At 45.5% G+C, this 24,454-nt stretch overlaps 1 protein-coding gene and 1 long non-coding RNA gene across 3 annotated transcripts in view; one reads left to right on the plus strand and one right to left on the minus strand.

Annotated features, from left to right (window-relative positions):
* The first annotated feature begins 7,013 nt into the window (after positions 1-7,013).
* The window catches only part of LOC115941433 (uncharacterized), a 29,242-nt gene continuing 11,801 nt past the window's right edge, over positions 7,014-24,454 (plus strand). Inside the window, exons 1-4 of the long non-coding RNA XR_014145447.1 lie at positions 7,014-7,074; positions 7,947-8,095; positions 8,362-8,458; positions 22,502-22,652. This is a non-coding gene — a long non-coding RNA (uncharacterized LOC115941433). The remainder of the gene's footprint in view (positions 7,075-7,946; positions 8,096-8,361; positions 8,459-22,501; positions 22,653-24,454) is intronic.
* The window catches only part of IL2RA (interleukin 2 receptor subunit alpha), a 50,431-nt gene continuing 34,043 nt past the window's right edge, over positions 8,067-24,454 (minus strand). The window contains exons 2-8 of one of the 2 annotated variants that reach the window (XM_031029690.2): positions 20,928-21,110; positions 18,974-19,069; positions 16,455-16,658; positions 14,795-14,878; positions 14,178-14,249; positions 12,941-13,007; positions 8,067-8,201 (exon numbers count right to left, since the gene is read on the minus strand). In XM_031029690.2, coding sequence (XP_030885550.1) covers positions 8,177-8,201; positions 12,941-13,007; positions 14,178-14,249; positions 14,795-14,878; positions 16,455-16,658; positions 18,974-19,069; positions 20,928-21,110 — 731 coding nt within the window. In that variant the 3' untranslated portion in view covers positions 8,067-8,176. The remainder of the gene's footprint in view (positions 8,202-12,940; positions 13,008-14,177; positions 14,250-14,794; positions 14,879-16,454; positions 16,659-18,973; positions 19,070-20,927; positions 21,111-24,454) is intronic. The other variant, XM_081820535.1, reaches the window with a different exon arrangement.

Below are 24,454 nucleotides of genomic sequence, written 5' to 3' on the forward strand. Positions count from 1 at the left end.
TAGGAATTTATCTATTTCTTCTAGGTTGTCCAATTTGTTGACATATAATTTTTTATAATATTCTCTTATAATCCTTTGTATTTCTGTGGTGTCAGTTCTTATTTCTCTTCTTTCATTTCTGATTTTGTTTATTTGAGTTCTCACTCTTCCTTGCTCCCCCCCCCTCTTTTTTTTATGAGTCTGGCTAAAGGTTTACCAATTTTGTTGATATTTTCAAAAACCAGCTCTTCTAACCAATCTGTTCTATTTTATTTTTAGTTTCTATTTCATTTATATCTGCTCCAATCTTTATTATTTCCTTCTTTCTTCTGGTTTTGGGTTTTGTTTGTCCTTTAGGTGTAAGGTTAGTTTGTGTATTTGAGATTTTTCTTGCTTCTCGAGATGGGCCTGTATTGCTATAAATTTCCCTCTTAGAACAGCTTTTGCTGCATCCCAAAGATTTTGGACCATTGTCCTTTCATTTTCATTTGTCTCTGTGTATTTTTTTATTTCCTTTTTGATTTCTTGGTCAACCCATTCATTGTTTAGTAGCATGTTATTTAACCTCCATGTATTTGTGTTCTTTCCAGATTTGTGTGTGTGTGTGTGTGTACATGTGCATGTGCATGTGTGGTTGATTTCTAGTTTCATAGCATTGTGGTCAGAAAAGGTGTATTGTATGACTTTAATCTTTTTTAATTTGTTGAGGCTTGTTTTGTGGCCTAACACATGATCTATTCTGGACACTTGAAAAGAATGTGTATTCTGCTGTTTTAGGATGGAGTGTTCTAAATATACCTGTTAGATCCATCTGGTTCAATGTGTCATTCAAAACCACTGTTTCCTTGTTAATTTTCTGTTTGGATGATCTATCCATTGATGTAAGTAGAGTGTTAAAGTCCCCTGCTATTACTGTATTAGTATCAATTACTTCCTTTATGTTTGTTATTAGCTGTTTTATGTATTCAGGTGCTCCCATGTTGGGTGCATAAATATTTATAATTGTTATATCTTCTTATTGGACTGTTCCCTTTATAATTATATAGTGTCCCTCTTTGTCTCTTGTTATAGTCTTTGTTTTGAAGTCTATTTTGTCCAATGTAAGTGTTGGTACCCCAGGATTATTTTCACTTCTGTTTGCATGATAAATGCTTTTCCATCCCTTCACTTTCAATTTGCATGTGTTTTTAGGTCTGAAAAATAGTCTCTTGTAGGCGGCATATAGATGGGTCTTGCTTCTTTATCCATTCCATCACCCTATGTCTTTTGATGGGAGCATATAGTCCGTGTACATTCAAAGTTATATTGTTAGATATGTATTTATTACCATTTTGATATGCTTGTTTTAAGTTTGTTTTTGTAGTTCTTTGCTGTTCCTTTCTTCTCTTGCTCTTTTCTCTCATGGTTTGTTGGCTTTCTGATATACTTGGATTCCTTTCTCTTAATTTTTTTCATATCTATTATTGGTTTTTGATTCATGATTACTGTTAGGTTTATATACTACATCTTATGCATATAGCAGTCTATAAACAGTTGGTTGCTTAAGTTTAAACCCATTCTAAAAGCACTAAATTTTTACTTCACCACCCTCCACATTTTAGATATATGGTGTCATACTTTACATGCTTTTATTTTGTGAATCTTTTGACTGATTTTTATAGATACACTTAGTTTTACTCCTTTTGTGCCACCTACTTTTCTTACTCCTGCTATGGTCTTTCCTTAACACTCAAAGAATCCCCTTTAACATTTCTTGTGAGGCTGGTTTAGTGGTGATGTATTTCTTTAACTTTTGTTTGTCTGGGAAACTCTTTTATCTCCCTTCTATTCTGAATGGTGGCTTTAGTGAATGGAGTATTCTTAGTTTCAGTGGGTTTTTGTTTGTTTGTTTGTTTTCTCTTTTCTTTCAGCACTTTGAATATATCGTGCCACTTTCTTCTGGCCTGCAAAGTTTCTGTTGAGAAATCTGCTGATAGCCTTATGGGGTTTTCTTTGTATGTAATTGTTTTCTTTTCTCTTGCTGCTTTTAATATTCTCTATTTATCAACTACTTTTTGTCATTTTAAATACTGTGTGTCCTAGTGTGGACCTCATTGGGTGGATTTTGTTGGGGGCTCTCTGTGCTTCCTGGATCTGGATTTCTGTTTCCTTCCCCAGATTTGGGATTTTTTTTTAGCTGTTATTTCTTCAAATAAATTATCTGGCTTCTTTTCTCTCTCTTCTCTTTCTGGGATGCTTATAATGTGAATGTTTTTATACTTGATGGTGTTGCTGAGTTCCCTTAATCTATTTTGATTTATTATTGTTATTTTTTCTTTTTCCTGTTCAGCTTTATGGCTTTCCACTACTTTTTCCTTCAGGTTGTTGATCCTTTCTTCTGCTTCCTCTAGTACTATTTATTCCCTCTAGTGTATTTTTAATTTCAGTTACTGTGTTTTTCATCTCTGATTGGTTCTTTTTTATCTCTTTGTTAAGGGTCTCACTGAGGTCCTCCACTCTTTTCTCAAGTCTAGTGAGTATCTTTATGACCATTACTTTAAATTCTCTATCAAACATATTACTTATCTGTGTTTCATTTAGCTCTTTTGCTGTGATTTTGTCCTGTTCTTTCATTTGGGACATATTTTCCTATCTCCTCATTTTGTATAACCCTTTGCGTCTGTTTCTGTTAGAAAGTCAGCTACATCTCCTGCTCTTGAAAGTAGTGGCCTTATGAAGAAGAGGTCCTTTAATGTCCTGTAGTGCAATGTCCCTTGTCCCCCAGAACCTGGAACTTCAGGGGTGTCTCCTATGTGTGTTGTATGCACCCTACTATTGTGGCTGAGCCACATTTGCCTTCAGTCCAGTTGTCTACAATGGCTTTCTTTTCTTTTTGTGAACAGGGTTTGGGCCCTGTGTGGTTAGTGGGCCAGTCTGGGGCTACCTTGGGCTTGAGTTTAGTCAGACCAGTCATTTGCCAGAGCTGCGGTGGCACAGAGCTGCCGGGCATTCTCCCTGTGCTGTCTCCTGAGAAGCTTTCCTTGGTGGGTGGGGCTTGTAGTCAGACCAGTGTACTTTTGATAGTAAAACTGTTTTCTTTTTAACTTACGTAAGTCTATTTGAATCATAGTTTGACTACATATAAAATTCCTTTTTCAATATTTCTTTTCCACAGACCTTCTCCAACTTTCTGTATCTATTCAGCATTCATTCCCAGTCTGTAGCTGTGACTCAGATCCCCACTTCCATGGCTAAAGCTTTTTACTGTTATTTGTGATCTTTCGGAGGCTGTGGACTGGGTTCTGGGGAGGGGAGCTCCTACAGCAAGCAGTATTTTATTTTATTTATTTTTTTTTTTAAGATTTTTTTTTATTTATTTATTTGAGACAGAGAGAATGAGAGAGAGAGAGCACATGAGAGGGGGGAGGGTCAGAGGCAGAAGCAGGCTCCCTGCCGAGCAGGGAGCCCGATGCGGGACTCAATCCAGGGACTCCAGGATCATGACCTGAGCCGAAGGCAGTCGCTTAACCAACTGAGCCACCCAGGCGCCCCAGCAAGCAGTATTTTAAATAGCCTCCCTCCCCCCGCCCCCCTTTATTTTCTTCAGTCTCTGTGAGCAATGATTTGTTTTCTCTTGGGCTGTTTACATTTCAAGGACACGATAAGATTTACAACATCAAGGGAAAGAGAAAGAATGCAAGTTTTCCCCCTACTTTTCTGGGATCATTGCAATTTAAAAGGTTCTTTCCTATTACTGGTCGGAAGGCAGGGCACATTTTATCCATTTTCTCATCAGTTACCATAATATCCTTCTTTTCATTCTTATCACGTTCTCAGAGATGCCATCTCTTAACTCCTACTCAGGCTTTGTCACAAATGCCCAGATCTTAATCCAAAGCATCTGGAGCCCTCCTAGCTTTTTACACAGGGTATGCTAAGACCTCTTTTTTTTTTTTTTTTTTTTTAAGTAGGCTCCACACGCAGCCGGGAGCCCAGTGCAGGGCTTGAACTCACAGCCCTGAGATCAAGACCTGAGCTGAAATCAAGAGTTGATCGCTTAACCGACTGAGCCACCCGGGGGCCCCTAAGACCTCTAACTTACCATCCTGCCCTCCCACCTTGTCTGCCAGCTCTGAAGCCTGCAGACTGGTGGACACCAGCACGTCCTCCCCTGATAGCTGTAGCTTGCTGACTCGAACTTCAGCCTGGAGGGGGGCGTCGGTGGCTCGCAGAACTGCCCGAGGCAGAGGCCAGCCCACTGCGTGGCCTTGCTTCCCTTCTCTGCCGAGGAGAACTGTGTGCACTTCCTCAAACAAGCCCCTTCGAGCAGCTGGTGTTTTCAGGGTGTCCTGTACTCATGCAACAGGCCACAAGCATCTGACATGTGGGCCACCCCTGCCCACACAGAAGTCACCGGCTAACCCAGGATTTCCCTGCCATGGCCTCATTCCCAGGGCCCATTTCTGCCTGGCTGGCCTACCCGTTGCTGGTTTGCAGCCTCCTCTGGAGCTTCTCCAGGGAAATCTGAAACCAGCGTCTGTTGGAGGAGGGCAGGGAGGGACTGAAGAAAAAGGCAGGCCACTCTAGGGTTGGTAGGTGGCAGTTTTAATAAGCAAGGGAATTTACATACAAGACTTGGCTGGGGGGGTGCAGCAAGGCGAGTGGATCCCCACACCCACCCACCCACTGCATCTTAAAAGTTTAGAAAGAAGCCTTAACTGGGTCAGTCATGTATATCGTGCAGATGTTCTCGACACATTCCTATCTCAAGGCTGTGTCCTTGGAGCAGCCTCTGGGAGCAGGGAAAGGCATGCGGAACCCACATTCCAAGGACAGAGGAGGGGGTGAGGAGCCTCCAATCACTTGGGTCGGGCTCACACGTCAACTGGCGATCACATCTTCTTGATGACTTCGCCCAACCCCTACTCAACACTTCCACTCCAATCCCATTCCAGTCCTCATGCTGCAGCTCAGGTACCAAGTCCCCATTTTGCTTGGACAGCCTAGCACTTTGTCAGTGGAAGACCCTCAAAAAAGCCTTTATGCATCCTTAAAAACTCCCAGATGCCAGTGCTACAAATCTGTTTGTCCACATTTTTCTCTCCTGCTCCCATGACGGAGCTTTGGTAACGGTATGACTGATGTGAAAATTTAGGCTCTCCCTTAATAGAATAATACTGGCTGGAAGCAAAGGCACAAAGAAAAGTGTGGCTGCTTCCCCTGCATCCATTCTCCCTTCTCTTGGTAATGACCTACTTTTCATTTGGGTCTTACTCTTACGTCCACTCCAAGCAGCCAATGAGGGAAGTTGGTTCTACTCTTGGTTCGAGAGGTGGGGTAGATGGCTCAGGCCTAAGGAAATAAGCATCGCCTTACATCCTGTGGCCACAGTGCAGACCATGAGGCCTCATTTGAACCACTGAGACCAGAGAAGCCTGTGGTGGTGCCTCTTTGCTTGCACACCTCAGGGGGGATAGATGAGGCAAGAGGGGCTGGAGTTGCATAATTCCCTTTCCCATGTGGGAGGATAGAGCAGGTCAGAGTTGGGTATTTCTGTTTTTTCTGGTTGCTTAGGTAAAACCCAAGGTAGTTAGGAAAATAGTTTCTCCTGAGGACAGGCCTTGGTAAGGCATTTCAAAAATGGTTCCTTTCTCCCTCCCCCTGTGAAAGCATGAGGTGCTTGTATGTTTAATGTTTTGAGGAACCACCAATCTGTTTTCCACAGTGTTCGCATCTGTTACATTTCCGCCAGCAATGTACAAGAATTCCTGTTTCTCCACATCCTTGCCCACATTTGTTATTCTCCTTTTTGCTCAAAGTCATCTTCCTGGGTATGAAGGGGTATCTCATTGTTTTTGTTTTTTTTTAAGATTTTATTTATTTATTTGACAGAGAGAGACACAGCGAGAGAGGGGACACAAGCAGGGGGAGGGGGAGAGGGAGAAGCAGGCTTCCCGCGGAGCAGGGAGCCTGATTTGGGGCTCGATCCCAGGACCCTGGGATCATGACCTGAGCCGAAGGCAGACACTTAACCATCTGAGCCACCCAGGCGCCCCTCATTATGGTTTTGATTTGCATTTCTGGAACGACCAATGATAACGTGTTTGTTAACTATTTGTCAGGACCTCTGTACATTATTAAAAAGTATTGAGGAGGGGCGCCTGGGTGGCTCAGCTGGTTGACCATCCGGCTCTTGATTTTCTTTCAGGTCATGATCTCAGGGTCGTGGGATCGAGCTCTGGCATTGGGCTCAATGCTGGGCATGGAGCCTGCTTAGGATTCTCTCTCTCTCCCTCTCCCTCTGCCCCTTCCCACCCCCACCCCACCCCTGTGCTCTATATCTCTAAGGAAAAGAAAAAGAGTATTGAGAATCCCAAATTCATCTGTGTAGTTATAGCTAGTGATGCCACATTTAGACACTAAAACCAAGAAATTTAAAAAATATTATTTATTAGTTCTCTTATAAACAACAGTAATAAACTCATTACATGTTAACATCAGAGCAATGACATCATCACATATCATGTAGTTTCTGGAAAACTCCACCATACACTTAGAATGAGCATGAAAAAGGTAAATAACATCTTAATTATTATTTAAAACACTTGATTTCATAGGTCTTCCTCACCCCCAACTCCAAAATGAGTCATGATAATTCAATTCAGTTTTACTCAAGATAAGTAAGACTAAAAACAAAAATTTTTTTTTCTGGTCTGAGATTCCTCTCAACCCAGAAAACATGTACTTGGCGGCGTGGGCAACATGGACACTGGAATCTGGATTGTACTTGGTTAGTCATAGAAAGGGCAGAAAATAGTTCTTTAATCTGGATATGGACCTGCTGACGCCTGCCCATTTTAAAAATAATGCTTTTCTGGCCTTTCAGAAATGAAAACTGGCTGGTTTTAACCTTTCATTAATCTCCTTAATCATGTGATTTTTGAGAGTGGGTGGGCATGGAGACCTAGAACCCAGTGGTTCTCAAAGTGTGGTCTCCAGACCACTCTCAGCAGCATCACCTGGAACTTGTTACACGTGTAAATCCTCAGCCGGCCGGTACCTGCTGACTCAGAAACCCTGGAGATGCCCCCACCCGTGGCCGAACCAGGCCTCCAGGTAATTCTGATTTGCTAACCATGTTGCTAACAGTTTGAGGGCTACTAAGGGGCGAACTTTTCCATGTTACCTTCTGTCAGTGTGATCTCCCTCCCTGTGCCATACTGCCTTCTTCTTTCCTTCCATCCATAAACATTGAATGGATTGATCCCTTATCAGTGCTTTTATAACACTGATTCGGAAATGTAAGCATTCGCACATGATGCGTCTGTGAACATCACATTCGTGCAGACCAAATTCAGAGCATCATTTATAGCAATCCCACAGAAACTAACTCGTAAGGGGGTGTGTTAGTAATGTACAGGTAGAGTTTTTTACTAGGTACAGTTCATTACCTGGGACTTAGTTTACCCTTTTTTTCCCAGCATACCTCTAGTAAAAATCCTTTTAAACACTGAAGCTCTGTGATCCCCCAGAGGCTTGGCTGCCCTCTGTCGGTGTTAGCCAAAGATTACTCTGCTATGGCTTCTGTTTAGAAGTTCAGACTGAAGGTTCAGTGAAAGGGGGCTAGTTTAGAGGACGGAGCTAAGGACAAAAAGATTCAGAGTTCTTAGAAAGCATTCATTAAGGAATGTGGCCAGGAGAATGGACTAATCAACCGAATCAATCAGAAGCTGGGGAAGGATCTCAGTCAATCACAGGATGGGGTCCAATTACATAGGGTAAGGAGTGTGTGTGTGTGTCTACTTACATTCCTGCTAGGGTTTTCCTTGGGATTTCTAAACTGGGACGTTAGGATGGAATTAACATGAAGCCACTGTTCTTTATACCATATGTGGTGTGGACAGAGTCCCGTGCTATTCAAGCTTGAATGACCATGTCGACATGAAAGTAAGACCTACAGTTCTGGCGGTTCTTTCCTGTTCTTCCAGTGACCTTGGAACTACTGCTGAGAAGCAGGTCGAGTTCACTCATTGATACTACAGAGCTGGTTTTGTCATGAGGTTGCAGTTGCCCGATGTGTCAGCGTGGGACTTCAGAGTTTTCCAAAACCGAAGAGATCACGGGAGATGCCTCTTGGGTGAGTGTTCGACTTCTTTGATTTTGCTCGTGCTTTATGACTTCTGTGAGCTGTTCTTGGCTTCTTACCACTCCTGGTTTTCTAGATTGTTCTTCTCCTCTTCCTCCTGTAGTGATACAGCTAAGTCACAGTCATAGGTGTAATACTGCACCAAGAAAAAAAATGTGATCCCCACCCTAAACCGATGTGCCTAGAGCCTTCCACATAAACCCCCACTGACCTGCTAACTTAAAATTCCACCCCTGGATCCTGTTACCTTCCCACAGGCTGAAATCTGACCCCAAGGCCTCTCGGTGCCTCCAGAGGCCCAGACTGGCTGCCCCGTGGTTCCTACAGCAGGATGATGCAATCATTGTGCAGTGAGTAGATCTTCCATTTCCTTGTCAGCTCCAGGGCTGGGTGGTTACGGGTGTGGAGCCTGCGTGGATCTCAGGACTGCAGGATGGGTTCTGCTTTGGGGCTGATCCCCCAAGGGGTGTCCTGCTGTTTGCATTTATTTCATCCAGAGGCTAAGGAGTCCCCCTGTCATACTCGAAAATCTGGGGTCATCCCTGCTCCATCTTCCTTAACCCTTAGTGCCAATCAGCTGGAAAATCCTGCTAATTTGACTCCCTTTATGTATTTCTTGATTCTTGTCCTCCTTTTCAATGTGTGCCCACTGACCTAGCTCATGCTCACCGTGTCTCTCCAAATATTCTGTCATAACTGCACCATGATTCCTTGGTCCCTTAATCTAGCCTCTGTTGTAGCCAGACTGTCCGAAGGGCCAGTGCTACCATTTGTCCCTGGGTCAAGCTTCTGTGGCTCTCTGTTGCCCTCAGTATAGGGTCCGAACCCCTCTGTCTGACCTGTGGGTCTGATGGTCAGTGTCCATCCCTACAGCACTGCTCTCACCACTGCCCGTGCACCTCACAAGCTGATGTTCAGAACTGCCTGACTTCTCCGGACATTGTCCTTACCTTACCTCTCCCCTTGCTCCCCCCGTCTCCACTTAGCAGCCATCTCCCGTCTTCCTTTATCCGGCCAGAGGCCCCGTCAACTCTTGTTGGCACCCCATGTAGGATTCAGTGTCCTTCCTTTTTGCTCCTATAACACCTCAATCTTGGGCTTTAAAAATTTGTATTTGCACTCTCTATTTTTGGCCTCTTCTCCTCCATGGGTCTGTAAGCTCCTCAGAGCAGGGGCCATTTGCATTCATCTTTGGGTCCCTAGCAAGTGCTTGGCACGTAGCAGATATTCTTGTGACAGTGTTTTGTTTTGTTTTTTTTTAATTGAGATACGATTGACATGTAACATTGTGTAAGTTTGTGCTATACAACATGTTTATATATTTTTTACTATATTGTATTACTGTATTGCAACATGATTACCACCATAGCGTTAGCGAACACCTCCATCGAGTCACATAATTATCATTTCTTTTTTGTGGGGAGAACATTTAAGATCTAGTCTCTTAGCAACTTTGAAGTATATAATATGGTATTGTTGACTATAATCACTATGCTGTGCATTAGATCTCCAGAAATTATTCATTTTCTTTTTTTTTTTTAAAGATTTTATTTATTTATTTGTCAGAGAGACAGAACACAAGCAGGGGGAGAGGCAGGCAGAGGGAGAAGCAGGCTCCCCGCCGAGCAAGGAGCCCGATGTGGGACTCGATCCCAGCACCCTGGGATCATGACCTGAGCCGAAGGCAGCCGCTTAACCGACTGAGCCACCCAGGCGTCCCGAAATTATTCATTTTCTAATTGCGAGCCTGTGCCCTTTGCCCAACATCTGTATAGGAGATATTCTATAAATTTTTTTGAATTATGTGGAGGACAGTAGGTGCAGAGAAGGGATAATAATAGTAGCAGTGCTAAGTGATTTTCATGAATTGATAGCTCCTAGTTTCTAGCCAGCAGTGTACTATAAGAACTTTCTGATGATGGTAATGTTTTGTATCTGTGTTGTCCAATAAGGTAGCCGTATGAGGCTACTGAACACCTGACATGTGGCTAGTGTAGCTGATGAACTGAATGTTTTATTTTATTTCATTTATTTAAGTTTAGACTAAAATATCCACCATGTGGCCAGTGGCTACCGTGCTGGACGGTATAGTCCTAGACCTTCCCCAGCCCTTACTGAGTCCACAGGAATATCTCATTACTTCCTGCCTTGCTTAGAGCTCCCGTGGGGCAGGGCTGTAAGAATGGTGTGCTGGTAAATGATTAACAACCAGCTTTCTGAAAAAGTTGGCCTATTTCCATGGTGTAAGTACTCCCACCACGCCCGGTTTCGAGCTACCAACGTGACATAAGTGAACACAGAATTGGGAAGAGGTATGCAGTAGCAGACCATCATATTGCAATTCCTCGATACAGATACAATAGATTTAAATAACCCTGAGAACAAATAAAGTAGTAAAATAATTAGAAAGTGGCTACTTTTGAGTATTTATTAACTTTGTTTTTAATATAACCTATGTAACTATGTTTACATACTGAATTTTCGATAATGGCTGTGCTTAAAAACAGTTCACAAAATTCATGAAAATTCAGCTTTTGGTTGTCAGGAGCCAGGGGAAGCCAACAGCTGTTGTTTATCACTGGCTCCTAGTAATTGGTCCAAAAAAAAAAAAGTCAAATGTAGGATTTCTGTGTGGCCACAAGAGGGCACCACCAGGTGAAATTAGATTCTAGGAAGGCTTTTCTCCCTAGCTAGACCGGGTGGCAGAAAGCTCAGTTTGAGGAATGAATGTGTGTCTCCTGAAAGACCATAATTCTGGGAGAGCTTCTGGGAACTCATCTAGTTTCAGGGTATTCGTTACGTCACAGCATAAATTCCAAACGTTTACCACTGCCAAATACCTTTGTCCCTTTGTGTCTGAAGGCTTTTTTTTTTTTTTTTTAAAGATTTTATTTATTTGACAGAGACACAGTGAGAGAGGAAACACAAGCAGGGGGAGTGGGAGAGGGAGAAGCAGGCTCCCCGCCGAGCAGAGAGCCTGATGCGGGGCTCGATCCCAGGACCCTGGGATCATGACCTGAGCCGAAGGCAGACGCTTAACGACTGAGCCACCCAGGCGCCCCTGTGTCTGAAGGCTTTTAATCTTGAAGCTACCAAGTGAAAATTTCCTTGAAGGGTATTAAGTCTTGTCAGCGCAGGGAGGGGAGGACCGACCACATGTTGGGTTCCCACAATGTACTGAGTACCTGACCCACTTCATCTCACATAATCCCAAAATAACGCCTCAGGAAGCAGCTCATACTGTAGAGAAGTGGGTAGACTGTCAGGTATTTACATGAGCAATTCCTAATACAATAACCCTAGGGGGCTTATCCTCTGCATTGCAATAATTGGCACTTTTTAATCCACATGAGGGAAATTAAGAGTATTTGTGGGCCCGATGACCAATAGAACAATAAAAGACATCTGATGGTTTTTCTCTGTCTGGGCTAATTGTAGGATCTAAGAGCTCTGGGTTTTGGGGGATGAATCTGTGTGTTCTCAGGGTCTTCCTGGGGAGTTTAAATCAAGGTGGGTTAAATGGCACATTTATGGGATGTCCTGGATAGTCAGGACAGTGACATAGGAGGTCTGTAGGCTACTGTCTAAAGGGAGGGAGAAACTGGCCTTTCTGTGTGTGTGTGTGAAATGAATTCACTCTCTTGATCCTTCCTGCTATCTGTCTAGTGCAGCGGTTCTCAAAGTTTGGTGCCTGGAACAGCAAGCATCAATATTACCTGGGAATTTGCTAGAAATGTAGATTTTTTAGGCTCCACCCCAGACCTGCTGAATCAGAAACTCTGGAGGCAGGGCCGGGCAGACTGTGTTTTAACAAGCCCTCCAGGAGCTTCTGATGAACAAGCCCACTCAAGTTTGGGAATTACTGGCCTAGCACAGAGTTGTCAAAACTGGATGCATGTGTATTCGGTGCCTCTGAGGAGTTTTAAGGAAATACCAATGTCTCAGTCACAAAAGTTCATATACTGTATGATTCCATTTATGTGAAATGTCCAGAACGGGCAAATCCAGAGATGAGAAGTGGATTTGTGGTTTCCAGGGAATGGGGGAATTGGGGAGTACAGGGTTTCCTTTCGGGGTGATGGAAATGTTCTGATGTATAATGAGTTAGTGGTGGTATATACACAACATTGCCAAAAACCACTGAATTATGCACTTTAAAATGGTTAGAATGATGAATTTTATCTCAGCTGGAAAGAAAAAGATTGATGTCCTAGAGATTCTGGTTGGAGAGCAAGCACTGGTTTAAAAAAAAAAAAAAATCTCTCCTGGTTGTTCTAATCAGCAACTTGAAAATCCGAGTTAATGCAACTAAGGCCACATGTGGGTCACGTCCCAGTCAAGGGCGTTCTGGTCTGAGTGTCTGCAGTAGGTGTAGTGGGGAGCGCCGGAGAGGAAAACTCAGGGGGACACTGCCCTTGATTTCCTTCTAGCCACGTGATGGGAGCAGAAAGGTCTTGGGCTCTAGATTCAGGTTGCAGTTTTGGCCTCTGCCATGCACACCTGTTTGTGTTGCTTGGTCAGGGCACCTGTAGTTGTTTCAAATGTTCAGAGAAGTTCAGGACTGTTCATTAGATACGCATCGAGCCTGGCATACAGTAGGCGCTCAACCAATGCTAGTTTCCTTTGCTTTCCCATTTCCCTGCGCTTGGGTTCTTGTTGGGCACTTTGGGGATGTGTGGGTTGACCAGTTCTCTCTACGACTCCCCAAACTGCTGCAGGTTCATAGGAGAAGGGGGTGGGGGGGGGGCGAGGGGATCTCTGCCCAAGCTCTTCCCACACCAGGCTCCACCAGCTAGCTCCGGCCAGGGCTTCGTGACCCCGACCGCCCGGACTCACCATCTCCACCGCCAGGTGAGCCCGCTCAGAAGGAGGACGCTGATGAGCAGGAGAACACAGCCGGCCACTGTCAACAGAGAAGCAGTTCAGCAAAGGTACCCGCTGGGCCGGGTTGCAGATCAGGCTGAGAAAATCCCCGCAGAGCAAGGGTTTCCCGAAGAGGGGCGCACTGGCGTTTCTGCCTTCCCTTCCCAGAACGCAGCTCCCACCCGACATGATTTCCTAGGAGGCTCAGGGACTGGGGCTGGAGCCCTGGGGAGGTGGGAAAGGGCTTGGCGCCTTTCCTCGAGGGGCTTGGCTCTTTCTGAGGGGCATGAAGTAACTGACAAGCACGCTCTTCACCAAGGTTCAGAGGCCTCAGTTAACGGGGCCACCAGGGAGGCCTGCGATGGGTGAAGGAAACGTCGAAATACAAGGAGAAAGGATAGACACATAAGCATCTCTTTAAAGTGTTCCTATTTCCCAAATGCTGCCTTCCTCTGGTGCTGGAGCCACCTCCCTGCCTGCCCCGCTAACCACCCGTCTTGCATGGGCTTCACAGTGCATTTTTCCTTTTCTTCCCCAAACTGTCTTGACACATAACTGACATTTGCGGCACGCAAGGGATTGATTTGATGTGAGTGTACATCACAACACGATTAGCACCTTAGCACTAGCTAACACCTCCAACCAACCCTCCTGTCTACCGTTTCCTTTTTGCGGTGAGAACACTTGAGATTTACTCCTTTAGCAAATTTCGAGTATACAATACCGTATTGTTAACCAAAGTCACCATGCTGTCCATTAGCTCCCCAGCACGTAGTCATCTTCCAACTGGGAGTCTGTGTCCCTCCACCAACATCTCCCGGTTTCCCCCTGACCCACAGCCCCCACAACCACCACTCTGCTCTGTTTCTATGAGCTCGGTTTTTTCTCCCCCTCTCAAAGCCTGTTTTTCTCTCCTACCAGGAAACAACTGTGGGGTTTATGGGGTATTTTGTCATTTAGGATCCATTCAGGAGGAGCTTCTTGGGGCTGCTTTGAGACTTCACAGTCCACTTACTATGACTGATTACTGTGAGTTTGTATTGTTAATATCCGGATTAGTCTTTTACTCGTGTAACTATTAAACAGTGTAAGGAGTGGGGCATTTTAAGCTAACCGACCAACTGACTGACCCACCAGACCACCAAGCAACATATCCCACAGTCTCTGTCTGGGGTGTGATTTGTCAACAGAAGGCGTGCCCCCTACCCACCTGCTATCTGATACTTGGTTGTGAATATGAATGACTCCACGGTGGTAGCCGCTTCTGTGTGTTTGTGGAAATCTGTGCAGAAGAGAGATGAGAAGATGCTCGGTATGTGCTGATTATCAGACTGCGCTAGCTGGAGAGCTTAGGACCTCTCGTGAGCTAGAGCCTCGGAGCCTGGCAGAAGGCGTCTGACGGACAATCATTCCTTCTTCTGCCTTGAGATGCCATCCTCAGCCTGGCTTCTCCTGTTTCCGACACTTGCTTTTGACATGTTTGTTTGTTTTAAAGATTTATTCATTTATTTGAGAGAGACAGAGAGAGCAGGGGGGAAGGTGGAGGGAGAGAGACAAACTTAGACTCTACACCCAATGTGGAGCTGGACACGGGGCTCGATCTCACAACTCTGAGATCACAACCTGAGCCAAAACCAAGAGTCAGACGCCCAACTGACTGAGACACCCCGGTGCCCTGCTTTTGCTGTGTTTGAGGGTTGGGAGGTTGGAGGGGAAGGTGCTATTGCTGACCCAGCTGCGGGAGGGGCTGCCCCAGGCAAACGGTCTTCCTTCTCTTGCCTGACCTTCAGGGCCGAGCTTTTATCCTCCCAGAAATTCTAGTCTTACCTGTAGCACTTGTTGTTATCAAAGGACAGGAAGTGTCTCTCCCAGGAGGAGCATGGGTGCTTGCTTGAGGCTCTTCTTCATCATCTGGTGGAGAGAGGAAGTGATGAGGGTGGGGAATGCGGGTTTCCTCAGCTGACCCCAGACACAGTGGGGTGCCGATCTCCATTCTCAGCACGTTGTCTGGGGGTCCCACACAGTGTGGCTCTACAGCAGGGTCTGGGGCAAGTGGGTAAATGGCTCCAGCAAAGCCCGGTCAGAGGGAATTTTGACCCTGATCCTGGCTCTGTGGAATCCTGAGCAACTTCTCATCCCCAAGCTTCCTATTCAGCCCTGGTTTCCATCTGTGGCTTGGAAACAGGTCATAATAATCCAGATACCACCGAAACATCAAATGAAGTAGAAATGCACAAAAGGACAGCTTCTCTCTGTGACAGGTTCCCTGTTCATTGCGGGGGTTTCCAGTTACCCAGGACACTGCCCTGTCATCCTCTTCCAAGGGAAGCGACATGCGCGGCAAGTGCCCCGGCCAGCCATGTGGCTCCCTGCAGGCACACTGCCAGGGAATGTTATCAGAAGGACACGAGTGCCAACTGACCCATGGACCCAGGCACTCGGAGGCTCCTCACCCCCTTCCCTGTCCTGAGAATATGACGCCCGCTTGCCTTTCCCGCTCCCAGAGGCTTCTCCAAGGACACAGCCTTGAGCTAGTGACGTGGTGTCGAGAACACCTGCAGCGTATATGTGACTGAACCCGGTGAAGGCCTCTTTATAAACTTGTAAGATCTGGTGGGGGAGCGCGGGGATCCATTCGTCTTGCGGCCGGCCCCACAGGAGCCCCGTATGTAAGTTCCCTCTGCTTACTCAAACTGCCACCTGCCAACGGTGCCCTGCCTCTTTCTCTGGTCTCTCCCCGCGCTGCGCTCCGCTTACCGGGGTGGTTTCAGATTTCACCCAGGGAAACTCCCGGGAGAGGCGGTGAGGTAAGAAACCGGTAACACTTAGGTTTAAATGTGAGCGGCTTTTGGTTGTAAAAATAGTAATATGCTTTCAGAATGAAAATAGTAGACCTCCGCATAGGTGGGCTGTACGTTTGTCTGAATGAGTGTGTGTGCGCATGCATGCGCGCGTGCACGTGCCTGCTTGAATCAGCCCCTTCCCTGCACATTTGCACTTTTATCAAAGCTCAGGGGGGAATTACAGGAGAAGGAGCATGCTAACAGTGGAGCGCTGGACAAATAATGAGTGTGCATTATATATCAGTAAATTAGAAGCGCGTGGGCGGCAGGCTGGACTTGCCCTTTTGAATGAGAGGAGGTCTCGGTAGCTTAAAAGAAGAAGTCGAATTTCAGGATCGGCTAGGACAGGGCAGCATCGTCTCCAGTGAAGTAGCATCTGGGATGCTTTGCAACACTCGAGAGATCGTCCCTCCTCTTCCACCTTCTACCATTTATCCTCACTCAGGGTATAGGGAACCTTAGGTGATAGAGACCTTAGTGTATCTGGTCTATTTTCTAGAATGAGAGAAAACGGAGGCCCAAGGAGGCGAAGTGGTTTGCCCGCGGTCACATAGCTGGTGGGTCAGGAATTCCACTCTGCTCAGCCCGATGGAAAGAGCAGGGTGATAGAGCCCAACCAGGTGCCTCCACACCTGGAAACCAACCGTTCTTACTTTCACTTATGCACTTGAGCTGGGGCTGTGTCCACTGGGTCTTCCCTGAGATGGTTTTGCAGACGCTCTTGTCAGAACCTCTCCGCAGGGCCCTGAATCCCTGCACGCACTGGTAGCGAACCGTCTGCCCCACCACAAAGTGGTAGATTCTCTTTGAATCTTCATGTTCCCAGGAAGGAGGCTCCCTGCAGTGACCTGAAGAGGGAAAGGAAGTTCTGAAGGCATCCTGAGTGAACCCGAGTTCGACTTGCCTCTTTGTACTCACCGGACCTTGGTTCTCATTTTGTTCATTCATTCAGTCTTTTTTTTTTTTTTTTAAGGTTTTATTTATTTATTTGACACAGAGAGAGAGAGCACAAGTAGGGGGAGGTGTAGGCAGAGGGAGAGGGAGAAGCAGGCTCTCCGCCGAGCAGGGAGCCCAATGTGGGACTCGATCCCAGCACCCTGGGATCATGACCTGAGCCGCTTAACCGACTGAGCCACCCAGGCGCCCCCATTCGTTCTTTCTTTTATTCAACCAATATGTACTGAGAACTTCTGTGTGTCAGGAACTTTGCCAGGCATTTGAGGGAAGGCACACAGACCCCATCACTCCCGTGGGAGTGGACGATGGATTGAATGAGGAAGACATCTGAAGGCAGAATGTGCTGAGTGTTATTGCTGAGGAGCAGACATTTGCTGTGGGAACCCAGAGGAATGTGCAGTTACTTGTGGTGATGGCCAGGATTCTCATAAGTGGACAGGAGTGGGAAGGGCAGTCTCAGCTGAGGAATAAAGGTAGGCTCAAGCCCACTGGGGCCAATGAAAGGTGAAGCCCACCGTGAGTGAGGAGGCACATCCCCGGGTGGTGGCTCCTGGTCATCTTGGGGCTATGGCTGAAGGACTGGAGATAGAGCCAAAGTCAGAAGGAGGGAAGGGCTGAGAGAATCTCGGGGAAATGGAACCTGGATCTCTGATCAAGCCATGCCTAAAGCTTGCTCTATGTGAGCCCTGCCAAGGCCTCTGAAAGTTCTCCGTGCCCTCAAACCTTCCACTCGCCCAACTAAAACCCAAGCCTGACTGGTCTTTAACCCCAGTGATCATGTCCTGCTCTGATTTGTTCTCAGGATTCCCTACCCCACCCCAAATCTGCATATACGGGACCACATGTACCCTCTCTCCCCAGACATGTGCTCTGACCTTCCAGACCTTCCACAATCTGAATACCCAATACGACCTTTAAAAGGATCTTACACATCACCCCCCTGCCCTGGAGAGAAGCTGAGAGCTGTCCCGTCCCGAGTGATCTGCTCTAGTGTAGCACCTTGCAAATCATGGCTGAACTTGTGCTTTAGTCTAAGAATAAAATTTCTTTAACAGCCAATAAAATCCATGATGGTCTGAACCTGTTTAAATTACATGTGCTTCTCTCAAACGAAAACATCCCATTAAGAGGATCTGTGGCCAGAACCAGTGGTTATCTCTTGAATAAGGACAACAAACATTGACCTCCTGAGAAACCTTGAAATAACCATTCAGGGTAATATGGGAAAAAGAGAGAAAAGCAAACAATTAAATGTGTTTTGAAATGCCATTCAGACCAAAGTTGGGGTACAACATAAAAACATCATATTGCAACAGTGTCCCTGGATTTGTCTTTTTTTTTTTTTAATAATGGAAGCTGCAAAGAAGTTAAAATTAATTTAAAAGAAGTAATCAGTAGAAAGGTCCCTAGTAAGACCGGAGGACTTCCTCCTAAATGTGAGTTTATCCAAGTCTTTTAACTTCTCTGTGTCTCATTTTCTTCAGTAAATCAAAGTAATAATCCTGCTCCCTGACTCATTAGGTTGTGAGGTTCAAAAGAAATTATATACAAGATGATAAAGTTTTTTTGGAAGGTAATACAATTAGCATAGGACAATAGGGTCTTGTAAAGGTCAGTGGGTCCCCCAAAAGCTCAGGTTTTCCTAACGGCTCTATGTCCTTGCAACATGAGGACCCAACTTCACCGTGATTCATTTTGGAGTTGTGCTCGCTCTCCCACATCCCCTTAGCTAAGAGGTTTGCAACTTTAATGCTCACCAACATGGCACTGCATGTTTCACAACCCTGTTTATAAGGTAAACATTTTGAGGTAAATTGCTTTGCTGGCAGTTGATTACCTTGTATTGAAGGGGAAAACACAGAGCATTTCCTCGAGGGCAGGAATGGCTGTCTACAGGGCTGGGCACAGAGAGTCCCAGTATACATGCTTTTGAACTCAGATCAGTTGCACTGGGTTGAATTGAATTGAGCCCAGTTCTACTTGGCCAACTCCCAAAGCAGGAGGAAGCCCAGAGCCCATGTTGGCTTGAAATCCTGAGTGGCGCTAGAGTCCACAAACACTGCACAATCGTTCTTGTTTACCTGATATCCTGACAGAGGAGGATCGTGGAACAGACTTCCCTCCTCCGGGGAGCACAGGGTATACCCGCGGGAGAAGGGTTGGCTCCCAGGAGTCAGAGAGACCGCGGTGCAGATCCGCCTCTTACCTGGAAGGTTACCTTGGTCCATGGGCGGCGTTTGGCTCTGCATTTCCTTCTGTTCTTTGGGTTTAGGAGTAACTTGTCCTTCTGTGCTCTTGGAGGCTAGAGAATATAGATAGAAAGAAGCAAATAACTTCACAGAGGCTTAAAATAGAAAACACTCTTTGTGTATTCATTTATTCAAAGAGCACCTTTCCACTGCCTGTGACATGCCAGGCAGTATTGGGGTGCAGGGGTTACAAAGAAGAGCCACACACACACGCGCTGCCCTTGGGGTGCTCTCAGTGGGGCCCGGCAGTATTCCCGTGCACGACGACAGTGGCCCACAACGTGTTTCTGAAGGAACTGAAAGATTGTCTGATGCATGTGTGTCGCCCCTAAAGGGACTCCATTCCTGCCACCCACCTGCCAGCCTTGTGCGCAAGCGGCGCAATGGCCGGGAGGAATGGTGTGACTCCCCTTGTTTCCCGAAAGCAGTCCACTTAAAAGGTAAAGGGATTCAGTCTTAAAGCAAGCACAAGAGAAGCCTCCTACCACACTCCTCTCTAATGTGAAGACTTTGGCAGAGGAGTTGAATATGGGCACCGCCGTGAGGGGCTCGGGATTCTAGCTGAGGGTCCGGGGAGGGTCTGCTGGGAAAAGAGGCAATGGGGTGCTTCAGCAGAGGTCCCCAGACCTTGTAGTCTGTGCCCGGTGTGGATGGCACAGAACTCTCTGTGGCTCACAGACACCATCTCCAGGGCTGAGGAATAAAAGGACAAATGGACCCCCCCACTTTTCACCACGTTCTAGTATCACAGAGTGGACAAAAGACCTGGTAGAGAAATCGGGCTTGTGAGAGAGCTTTCAGGATTCAAAGAAGAACATAGAATAGCAAAATCAGCGCAACTTAGGTTTAGAAAGCCCCTCGGGGGTCATTCCCTCCACATTCCACTGCAGGAAGGTGACCGGCCTACAGTCTCCTAGCGAGCAGTTCTGCCTTCTCTGCTCGCCCTCGCCAGCAGCTATGAGGTTCAGGACCCTTAGTCCACTGCTGATTCCAGTCACGTCTGGCAGTGAGGGCCACAGGCTCTCAAGCCAGGTTAAAAAGTCCAGAAATAAAGACATTCGAAGGGAACAGCTTCCTCTTCCTCTCTGCTTCCCCAGTGTAGATTTGGGGTCTCGCCCACACACCGGCCTGACCTGCCTTTGGACTTGATTTTCTCCCTGCTCCCCCAGCGCAGCCAGGGTCTTGCAGGACTGGAACAGGGGACAGTGGGGTCTTTGGGGGAATTTATTTCTCACACTCTGGAATGCCAGTTCCTGACACTGGGCTGGGAAGACCCTGGACTGACAGTCCTTTCTGCTTGACCATGTATTTGCCCTCTGAAGAAATGCCCAAAAGGCCCCATGGGAGTCACACTGAAAATTTCCGTAATAGGGGTGCCTGGGTGGCTCAGTTGGTTAAGCGTCTGCCTTCTGCTCAGATCACGATCCCAGGGTCCTGGGATCGAGCCCCACATCAGACTCCCTGCTCAGCGGGGAGCCTGCTTCTCCCTCTGCCCCTCACCCGGCTCATGCTTTCTCATGCTTGCTCTCTCTCAAATAAATAAATAAAATCTTAAAAAAAAAAAAAAGAAAAAGAAAAATTCCGTAATAGATAAGACTCTCTGACTCAGTAGCATGAGCTTCTCTTCCCTTTATTTTTAACTCTCATCAGGGAAGGAAATGCTTCGCCCACTGCCTCCACTTTTCCACCCAGAGCTTCTTCCTTAGGGTTGCGGATATGGACACTGAAGAGGGAGGGCACAGAGGCATCCTGGGGAGCTGTTGGGAATTCACGCTGCCATGTTGCTGGGGGTGGAGCTAGGATAGGTGAGTGGCACCAGTCAGCATATGGGTGGCATGAGGTGTGAGCTTCTGTCTCCCTCTTTGCTAGAGTTCTTCTCTTTCCCTCGGTGTCACAAAAGGAAACACTTACATGTACTTATGCATTGGCATTTGTTTTCCCAGGAAGCGTGGCTAGAGTTTCCTGCACAACGCATGAAGTTGCTTAGTCTGCGGAAGCCTCTCTCACAGCCACAATTTAACATCGTGCCTGTCTTGTATTCGAGAGCTCTGTATGTGGCGTGCTGGAGGTTTGGTGGGTTATCGTCACAAAGGTCTGCAAAGAAAGAGAGGCGTGTTAGGAGTTCAGGAGGTTCCACTCTAACACTCACATACTTAACCCCGTGATGATTTCGTCACACACTTCTTCACTTTCTTTAAAGGATTTATGGGTGCCTCCACCTCTTCCCAGAAAGAAATGAAGGCTGTCGCCACCGTCCTTTAGAAACCTTTGTATCAGAGACGGTGCAAACTTTGACTTCAACCAAGTTCCTCTCCACATTACAATTTATTTCAAACTAAATGAATAGAAACGAATGAGGTTTTATTCTGAATATGCCTCATGCTGAACAAGTATAGAAAGAGAGAAGACGATCAGAAGATATGAGGAAAAGAAGGAGGAAAGCCATGTAAATTTAATTGAGGGACATGTGTCGGCGAGAAATACTTTTCAGGAAATAAGGATTGTCAGAATTTCTATAATTAATGATTCTGTACCACTTTCCTTTTCTTTTCTTTTCCTTTCCTTTCCTTTCTTTTCTTTTCTTTTTGAGAAATATATGCAAAGTGACCCACCCAAAGTCTGGCAAGTAGGAAGTGTGTATTTTTTACTCACCTATACACCGCTGAGTTTACCAAATTCCTTCTCATACCACAAAAACTTGACCCTTTCTCAGCCCCCTTCAAAAACAGACACTGGTTTCCCACCAAGGACACCTGAAATAGTGGCCAAATGCCCAAGTATTAAGGAAATAAAAGGCGCTGCTCAAATCAGAAAAATGATTCCATTGCATATCTTGCAACAAGTCCTGCTTCGAGAGATTAGATTTTTAGGGAAAAGCCACAGGCTGGATAAGGAGAGTGGCTAGGAAGGATCACAGGAACCAGCACAGGCGCCACATCCAGCTGGTTGCTGCACTCGTTGCTGGCAGAGGACAGTCCAGCGATTGCTTATTAATCATCACTCCATTGGAGTGAGACTTCTCTTTGTCCTTACACTGTGCCCAGCATCTTGCCGTGCTGAAGACCACCCTTGTCCAAGACTCAGGATACTCCTGATCTCCGAAATCACGGAAGATGAGGAGAGTGTGGACAGCTCGCCCCAGCTCTCACCAAGAAGGGTCTAAATGGAAACAATTTGAATGGCTCAAAGGGCCAGTGATTGTGAAGGGACATGTAACATATGTACTGAATAAATACTGGTAATCATAATAATCATCATATTAAGGCAAGAAAGGTAGCACGGTGGAAAGGGGAGAAAAATGGGCTTCTAGATCCTAGCTCTACCAGCTTACTAGCTATATAGTATCACTGCTTTTACTTATCTAAGGCTTGGCCACTTTTTCTGTAAACTGGGTATTATAATCATCGTCATCATTTTACTGTTTGTTTTATTTGTTTATTTTTATTTTTTTTTTAAGATTTTATTTATTTATTTATTTGACAGAGAGAGAGAGCACAAGCAGGGGGAGTGGCAGGCAGAGGGAGAGGGAGAAGCAGGCTTCCCGCCGAGCAAGGAGGCCGATGCGGGGCTCAATCCCAGGACCCTGGGATCATGACCTGAGCCGAAGGCAGATGCCCAACCGACTGAGCCACCCAGGTACCCCTTACTGTTTGTTTTAAAGATTGCATGAAATAACATACAAAGGTAACTTGCAGAGCACCCCGCACATAATAGACAAAGAATAGATGCCCGTTCTGCTTCCTTCCTTTTTTCCTCTGTCCAGGAAAGGAGAATGGTAATTCAGATAGAGGCAGGGCTGAAGTTTACCTTAACTCTGTCTCCTGCAAGAGGTCATCTCTCTCTACAGCCCATATCCTCAGTACCATTCACTGATACTTGTTGTACATCAATACCAACCTATGTTTTGAGTATCAGAAGGTAAATCTATTGCTAAAACAAGGTAATAATAATAATCCCAAAAACCAATGAAAGAACAAGGCAAGGATGTACCCTCTCATCACCACTTTTCAACATGGTGCTGGAAGTCCTAGCTAATGCAATTAGAAAAGAAAAGGAAATAAAAGATGTACAGATTGCGGGCGCCTGGGTGGCTCAGTTGGTTAAGTGACTGCCTTCGGCTCAGGTCATGATCCCTGCTCGGCAGGGAGTCTGCTTCTCCCTCTGACCTTCCCCCTTCTCATGTGCTCTCTCTCATTCTCTCTCTCTCAAATAAATAAATAAAATCTTTAAAAAAAAAAAAAGATGTACAGATTGGGGAGGAATAAAATTTCCTTTTGCAGATGACATGATTGTCTACGTAGACAATCTGAAAGAACAGACAAAACCCCTTGTGGTACTAATAAGCAATTTTAGCAGGGTTGCAGGATACAAAGCTATTATACAAAAATCGGTTGCTTTGCTATATACCAGCAAGGACAAATGGAAATTGACCTTAATAACACAATACCATTTCCATTAGCACCACCACAATAAAGTGCTTTCGTATAAATAGAACAACATATCTATAAGAACAATACGAGGAAAACTATAATACTCTGGCATAAGTAATCAAAGAACTCAATAAATGGAGAGATATTTCATGTTCATGGATAGGAAGATTCAATATTGTCAATATGTTAATTCTTCCCAACATGATCTATAGATTTAATGCAATCCCAATAAAACTCCCAGTAACTTATTGTATGGATATCAATTCTGATTCTAAAATGATTCTAAAGTTCATATGGAGGGGCAGAAAAATCCAGAATAGCCAACACAGTATTGAAGGAGAAGAACAAAGTTGGAGGACTGACACTACCTGACTTCAAGATTTACTATCAAGCTACAGTAATCAAAACAATGTGGTATTGGCGGAAGAATAAACAACACATAGACCAATGTAACAGAATAGAGAAATAGAAATAGAAATAGACCCACACGAATATAGTCACCTGATGTTGGACAAAGGAGCAAAGACAATACCATGGAGCAAGAGTAGTCTTTTCAATAAATGGTGCTAGAACAATTGGGTATGCACACGCAAAGAAACGGATCTAGACACAGACCTTACGTCCTTCACAAAAATTAACTCAAAATGGATCACAGACCTAAATGTAAAACACAAAACTATAAAACTCTTAGAAGATAATATAAGAGAAGTCTAGATGACCTTGGATTTGGTGATGACTTTTTAGATGCACCATCCAAGGCACAGTCCATGAAAGAAAGAATTGAGAAGCTGGACCTCATTAAAATAAAAAATTTCTGCTCTCAAAAGACACTGTCAAGGTAGTGAAAACAAGCCACAGACTGAGAGAAAATATTTGCAAAAGACATATCTGCTAAAGGGCTGTTATGTAAAATATACAAAGAAGACTTAAACCTCAACAATAAGAAAATGAACAACCTAGTTTTTAAAACGGGCCAAAGACCTTAACAGCCACCTCACCAAAGAAGAT

This window comes from Leptonychotes weddellii, chromosome 5, assembly GCF_054177405.1.
Source record: "Leptonychotes weddellii isolate Sample4059 chromosome 5, ASM5417740v2, whole genome shotgun sequence".
In the NCBI taxonomy this organism is placed as follows: domain Eukaryota; kingdom Metazoa; phylum Chordata; class Mammalia; order Carnivora; family Phocidae; genus Leptonychotes; species Leptonychotes weddellii.